General features: G+C 57.0%; 1 protein-coding gene across 1 annotated transcript; it reads left to right on the top strand.

Moving 5' to 3' along the window:
- Positions 1 to 1,820: 1,820 nt before the first annotated feature.
- Positions 1,821 to 7,100, top strand: GCHFR (GTP cyclohydrolase I feedback regulator; the record flags this gene model as incomplete). Its single annotated transcript, XM_082282941.1, has 3 exons — positions 1,821 to 1,856; positions 3,009 to 3,103; positions 6,977 to 7,100. 3 exons carry the CDS (start codon positions 1,821 to 1,823, stop codon positions 7,098 to 7,100), a joined length of 255 nt encoding a protein of 84 aa, XP_082139067.1.
- Between the last annotated feature and the right edge of the window lie 264 nt (positions 7,101 to 7,364).

Here is a 7,364-nt window from a genome sequence, read left to right as displayed (position 1 = left end):
GGAAATGCGGCGGGCGGTTCCATTCCTGGTGGGATCCCCCAGGAAGAACTTCTTTATCCCAGCATCACTGAAACTAGAAATACCTTTTTCTGCAAGAGCCAAAGGATTCCTTAGGAAAAGGCGCCACTCAGGAGAGGGAAAACCAACCCTGCTCCTGGGGGTTTGGGCAGAGCCAAAGAACCTTCTGCTTCCCTTTATGTGAATTACTGGGAGCAATTCCGAGCCAGCCCAGTCCAAGGAGAGCTGGGAGCAGCCAGCTCAGAGCTGGAGGGTGATAAGCTGCTTTGAGATGATGGATGAGATCCACCAGTGCTCCAGCTGCCTCCCAGATTTCGGTATCTCCTGAAGAAATTCAATATTAGAATGTTATGTATGGCTCTGCTCTCATTTCCTTACTCTTTTTTCCTTATTACATTTTTTCCCCAGGAAGGAGCCATGTAAGAGTCAGACCCAGAGCTGGGCAGGCTGCCAGAACACTGGCCAGTTTTCCTTTAATTTCCGGAAAGGTCTGGATTTCATATCCGTGTTGTTTCCTGCGTAGCCACAGACCAGCAGAGGTCCGGAGGGGTCATGGATTATGGGAACTCTGTCAAAATCCAGCCCAGCCAGGTGAACAGTGCCCCCGGTTCATTGGGCAACAGGTTTGCCCTGGGACAGGAGAGCAATGAGCAAACATTGCAGCTGTTCCAGGCTCTCCTGGGGATGGGAATGATCAAAACAAGCTGATGTTTAACCCATGCAGTGAGGTATCCCACAGAGAACTCCAAATGGACACACTGGGATTTGTGGGATGTGTTTTAGGAAGAGGAGACCATCGGCCTCTGGCCTTTCTTGCATCTCACCAAACCCAACCAACGGGTCAATGACAATGTCAATAATAACAATTAACAACAATAATAATTATAAATATAACAGCAACAATTAATAGGGGTTAATAACAGATTAATAGTAATGGATATGCAGCACCTCTGCCTGTCCCAGTCCCAGGAAATGAGCTTCTCCTCCAGTTAGGAAGGGATTTAAACCCCTGTGTCGCCAGATAAAAACTTGACAGCTAGCAGAAAAACAGATTTTTTCCCAAAAAAACGTCAGTAATGCTGAACATTCTGCTTCAGGGGAGTGTTTGGTCGGGCTGTGGGGTGGGAGCAGGGATGCTTTGCGGGGCCCAGGGCTCGTCACCTGCCTGGCTCCTGCTCCATCATCTCCCAGTCCTCATCTCCCTGCTGTCATTTCCTGCTCCTTTATCTCCCTGCTATTAATTTCCTGTTGCTTCATCTCCGCTATCCATCATCTCCCTGTCCATCATCTCCTTGTTCATTGCCTCCCTGAGCATCATCTCCTGTCCTCTGTCTCCCTGCTCATCATCTCCCGTCCTCCATCTCCCCATCCTCCACGTCCCTGCCTCTCATCTCCTGGTCCATCCTTTCCCTGCTCATCATCTCCTGTCCTTTGTCTCTCAGTCCATCAGCTCCTGGTCCATCACCTCCTTGCCCACCACCTTCTCGTCCATCATCTCCCGGTCCATCAGCTCCCGGTCCATCCTTTCCCTGCTCATCACCTTCTGTCCCCTGTCCCCTCCTGCTCCATCACCTTCCAGCCCTTCACCGTCCGCCCATCCCTTGTTGGGACGGCAGAGCCGAGATCCCGAGGGATCCGTCGGAGCCCCCCGGGTGCCTCCCGCTCCCCAGCCCCGGCGGGGCCCCCCTGACCCCTTTGGGAGTCCTTTTCCCCGCCACTGCCCGGGGGCGGCGGCGGGGCGGGACCGGGGGCGGCCCCGGGCACGGTGCCCCGGGAGCAGCGGCGGGAGCGGCGGAGCGGAGATGCCGTACCTGCTCATTAGCACCCAAATCCGCCTGGTGAGTCCCGGCGGGACCCCCGGGGCTGGGGAATTCCGGGGGGCGGGCAGGGACCGACCGGGGCGAGCGGTGGGACCCGCTCAGCCCGCGGTGCGCCCGGCAGCGGTGGCTCCGGTGGCCCGCGGCGATCCCGGGATGGGCTGGCCCTGCTGCTGCTGGGGTGATGCAGGTCTGGGGGACCCCCAGCACGGCCCCAGCGGCCGGTGTGGGGTGTCCGGCACAACTCCGTGAGAGCCCCCGGTGCCCACAGCGCGGCTCTGCTGCCCCCAAACCCTCCCGACTCCCTGGGGAAACTTGCGGCAGGATCCCACGGACGCCAAAGGGCTCCACTTGTCCTGGCGGCTGGGTTCCCCTCGGCCCCCAACAGCCATTCCAGCGTGGAAAACGCGGCCAAGGGAGTGGGGCTGGCAGGAGCCGGGCAGTGGTTGGGATCACTGTTTGGGATCACTGTTTGGGATCAGTGGCTGGGATCACCGTCCGGGAGCACTGATGGGATTGCTGACTGTCACTATCAGATGAAGCCACAAAGCAAACGTTACCCCCCGGCACTGGCAGCACCCACATCCTGCACCCACATCCTGCAGCACGCTGGAGGAGCCCACAGCCATGTCTTTATCTGGGGGTTCCCTTTTCCTGACAGTCATCCCCCTCCCAAAGCCTGGATCTGCTGGTGCGGTTTGGGGCAGGAAACCAGCAAATGAGCAAAGCGAGGGAGTTGTGATGGACACTGCTACTGCTGCCACTGGAGATGTCCCAAAGGAAGCAGCAGTGGATTGGGAATGGGAACGTGTGGGGATGCTGCAGCACCAAAGCAGCTGCTGGCAGCGGCACTGGGGATCGTACAAGTTGGTTGAGAGATTAAGGATAAGGTACAGGAAGGGACACCTGGATTATGGCACTGGAGGGAGCAGCCTGGAGCAGCAGGGCTCCAGGAGACTTTGGAAACTCTGTTCTTTGCTAAAGGGGCAAAGCAAACATTTCCAGCCTGAAACTTGGCATCGAGCTCAGGCTGGAAACTGAGCGCTTTCCTGGCAGTGGCCCCTCCCAGGATGGGCTGATGGCAATTCCCTTCCCTCAGGGCTCTCACTGGAGCTGTGCTGGGAACAGGGGGTGGCACCACGGGTCACTCACCGCTCCGTGCCTGTCCCACAGGAGGTTGGGCCCACCATGGTGGGTGACGAGCACTCGGATCCCCACCTGATGAGCATCCTGGGGGCCACGAAGAGGAGCACGCTGGGGAACAACTTGTAAGTCCTCCTCTCCTTATTTTCCCAAGAAATGCGGAACATTTTCGCTCCTGGCGTTCCCCACAGCACCTTCCAGCTGTGCAGTTAATCCCAGGACTCGCACGTGTCCTGGTAATGAGGAATTGCTGCCTGATATTTCACTTGGTTCTTTATTTTCCCTTGCTCTGACCCTGCTCTAGCACCTGACCTACCTTTCCCTCTCTCACTGCCATCCCTGCCTTGCTCTGCCTGTGGCCTTTCTTGGTGCTGAGCCACCCGGGATGCTCATCCACAGTTCTGTTCTGTCCCATCCCATCCCATCCCATCCCATCCCATCCCACCCACAATCTGTCTGCCCTGTCCCTCCCACGCAGAGTCTGTCTGTCCATCCCATCCCATCCCATCCCATCCCATCCCATCCTATCCTCCAGTGCAGCTCAAGGTTTCACCCAAGCCAGCCCTTCCCAACAGCTCCCAAGTCTTTTCCATGGGCAGCTGAGCCCCAAGGTTGGAGCTGCTTCCCATTGTGTCACCCCTGACTCCAAGCCCTCCACCCGCATACTCCCAAACTGTGGATATTTGACACTTCTCCATGTCCCCCTCTCTGCCCACGCCGAGTTTGACCCCAGCCTTCGGCCAAACACTCAGAGATGTGACCAGCATCTTCCTCATGGTTTGGCCCAATTTTTTTTTTCCCCTCACTTGATATCCCACTTCTTGGTTTTCCCTGGGAAAAAAACCAATGGCAAAGCAAAACAAACCCCCAAATGCTAAAGAACCTGACAGAGAGGAGCAGCTCGATTCCTGCTGTGTCCCATGTGCCGTGGTGTGGAGTAGGAGAAGGGGGAAAAGGAGAGGAGGAGAAGGACGAGGCATTACACAGCAGGGGCATCTCATCCCAACATTCCATCTCATTCCATGCATGGAGCTGGGAAAACCCACCTACTCAGCACCAGCCTGGCACAAACACCAGGTGCTGGATCCTCGGCTGCTGCAGCGATAAAATCTGAGTGGGGTGGGAAATTTTAATGACGAGGAGATAAAATCTAAGTATTGAGGGCCCCCTCTCCATCCCAGCCGAATTCCTGGGGGGGTTTGCCAGGCTGATCCATCTCCGTGCTGCTATTCCCAAGCCTGTGGGTGGGCAGAGATTGGCAGCAGTGCCAGCGTCGTGCTGCCACCCGCCGCGCCGAGCCCGGAGTTACGCAACGGGACGGGAGACAGCGGGGAGAAACACAGCAGGCTCCAGGAAAGAACTGGATCCGGAGAGATTTGGGCTAGGATCCCTGGGATTCAGGTGGAAAAGGAAGGCACAGACAGATAAAAGCCCCTGTGCTGCCTGCCCCAGCAGCTGGGGGAGCCACAGTGCTGTAAGGAACAGGAGCACCACGTTCTGCTTGTTTGGGAGAAGGGATACGAGCTTCCTATGGGATCTCCCTGGTGGATTCACCACCTTTCTCCCCTCCCTGTGGCCCGGAGCGTTTTGAGCTGCTCTCGCCCCACCTGCTCCTCGGCACGGCCTGTGTGACAGCTGGGAACTCCGCTGCGTCCCCGCGGCACATCCCCGCGGCACGGCACGTCCTCCCTGCGTGTGCCTGAGCAACAGGCAGTGGGCAAAGTCCCCGGCTGGAATGTGGCTGCTGGCAGCCCCGAGAGCACAGCCACGTGCCAGCGGGGCAAGCCCGGCTGCCTCCTCCAGAATCCCAACCAGGGCTGGGAGCTCCAGGATCTGCACCGTGGCCAAGCAGGATTTTCCATCCCCAACTCCTTCATGAGCAGAGCCTGGCTATGGGTGCTGCAACCCCCCTTCCTGTAGCACCTTGGACCCCAAAACTTTAACCATGACCTTACAGGGAGCCTGAAGGAAAAGCCTGAGCAGCACAGACCTCCTGGGAAACTGGGATATACAGGTGAAGCACTGAAATCCCTGTAAGGAGGGAGCGCACGGATCCTGTTCCGCAGCTCTGCACAGACACACGGCCCCTCATTAAGTGGGGAGCAGGGATGTGGTCCCTGCCCTCCGTGTTGGGGTCAGAGCCCTGGGGGCAGCCAGGTGTGGCAAGGGACAGCCAGATGTGGCAAGGGACAGCCAATCCCTGTCTGGGCACGTCCAGCATCCTTTGATCTTAACTGCAACCCGATGCCTTCCTTTGCATTTGGGAGCTGAGGGCTAAGACAGCTGCTAAAATTCCATGTCCCTGCTCCTCCAGGCACAGCCAAACCCATCCTCAGGGAGCTGAAGGACAGCTGGGCATAGATCCCAAGGAGGTTGGCTGCTCCATCCCTAAAAATTGCTGCATGCCGAGGACGCTCCTGCCCCATCCCTGTGGGTGCAGCTCTGGGCTCTCCGGGTTTGGTGCAGCTGGAGGCAGAGCTGGTGGGACCACAACCCAACCTGTGCCAGGGCACAAGTCCTCTCCAGTCTGGCACGACTCCTCTTTTCCCTGCTGGTGTTTTACCTGGGAGAAAAGGCTTTGCAGGTATCCCAGCCCCTCCATCCCGACTGGATGCACACGGAGACGGCAGCGTATCCGATACCCACAGGGTGCAGTCTTCATTTCCGTCAACTCACAGCTGTGATAAAGCCCTGGGAACTCTTCCCTCCTGCTTTTATCTCAGCCACTCCGTTTTTTAGGTTCCTACAAATCCCTGCCTCTGCTACTTCCTCTGAATAATGGGAATAATATTTACCAGCTCCCCCTGCGAATCTGAAGGGTATGTGGCAACCCTCCTGGAGAAAGCACAGACTTCAAAGACACTTATAATAATGCACATTATCTTTACACCACATCTATAATTACAGCCAAGTACAGTCTGTCTTGAGAAACTGGAAAATCTCTCACATCTCAGGGTTATTTTGTGCTTTAAAGCACTCCCAGCCCCAGCACGGCTCTGAAATCCAAGCAGGAGCAGCTTTGGAAAGGCTTTTGGATCCTTTTTTATCATTATTAGTAGGAAAAGCAGAAGAGGCTTTGTTCAGGTGCCCAAACAGGATCCCCAGGGATCCTGCAGCCTGTCATTATCCACTTATCCGGCACTGCAAGTCAGCTACAGCTGAGCTGCTCTTGGCTTTGTCCCAAAAGTCAAAGGCAAGGCTGGCACATCAGTGCCAAAGGTCCCACTGGCCAGCTCAGCTCGGCTGTCCCCACCCAATTCAGCCCAGTTTGTGTCTGGTCCCCTCACTGGGGAGCAGCATCACAGCCCTCGAACTTGTGGGATCAAGGGGTAGGAATGTGGGACAGCTTCTGCTCCAAGCACAGAGCCAGCACAAACCAACTGGGAATCAGAGCTGGGCAAGGATCCAGTAGCAGTTCCCAGGCACTGCCAGAGCAGAGTAGCCTGGGCTCACCTCACCTGGCACCTCCATGCAGGATGGATGACTACTGGCTTTCCAAAGGTTTCCCACCTGGCTGAAAGCAGCACCTTCTTCCAATCCCCAAATTCCAACAGACTCTCAAACCCACCCAGCTCACAGATGTGCTCTGACATAGGCAGAACGCTGGGATTTCCTTCCTTAGATACACCTGAATCATTCCTCTCCTCCTCCACGAATTCCCAGGTGTGTTAAAAACGTGCTCGCCTGTGTTTACCTGTGAGCCCTCCGCCGCAGTGCCAGCCCAGTTACCGAGCAGCACGTGGCTCTGGACACCGGCCCTGAGCCACATTCCCATTCAGCCTGATCCTTCCCTCCCGGACAGGATTCCTGTGGTTTGGCACCGTGGGCTGTGCCTTCCCCTGGGGTTAACCAAGGCCCTGCGTCACACTCGCCCAGCCCGTGCCAGGTGTGGCCGCTGGTCCTACAGGGGTCAGGAGCGAGGCAGGCTCACTTCCACCAGGAAATCCCTGTCCCTGCCCCCCCCCAGCTCACCTTATTCCCGTCTTTCCTGGGTGCAGCTGTGAGTACTACGTGAACGACGCTCCGCGCGTGGTCCTGGACAAGCTGGAGAGCCTCGGCTACCGCGTGGTCAGCATGACCGGTGTGGGCCAGACCCTGGTCTGGTGCCTCCACAGGGAATAGCCAGGGAGAATCCGGCATTCCACATAGATGACATCCTGCTGGAGATCGTCTTCTAGGACTGGCAGCAAATTTTTCCCCCTTATTTCCCTCCTGTCCCAGACTCCAGGCACTCGGGCAGGGGGAGGAAGGGTGTGTGGAGGCAGAGCTGGACCCAGTGGAATTTTGCCATCCCTGTCATTTCCCAAGAGCAGGGGGAGGAAGGTATGCCCAGAATCAGGCAGAGGGAACAGATGGCTCCAGCTCTGCCTTCAGCAGGATGGCAGT

The sequence above is a fragment of the Coloeus monedula genome (assembly GCF_965178545.1).
Source record: "Coloeus monedula genome assembly, chromosome: 6".
NCBI classification, from domain to species: domain Eukaryota; kingdom Metazoa; phylum Chordata; class Aves; order Passeriformes; family Corvidae; genus Coloeus; species Coloeus monedula.
This window is presented reverse-complemented; position numbering and strand designations above follow the sequence as displayed.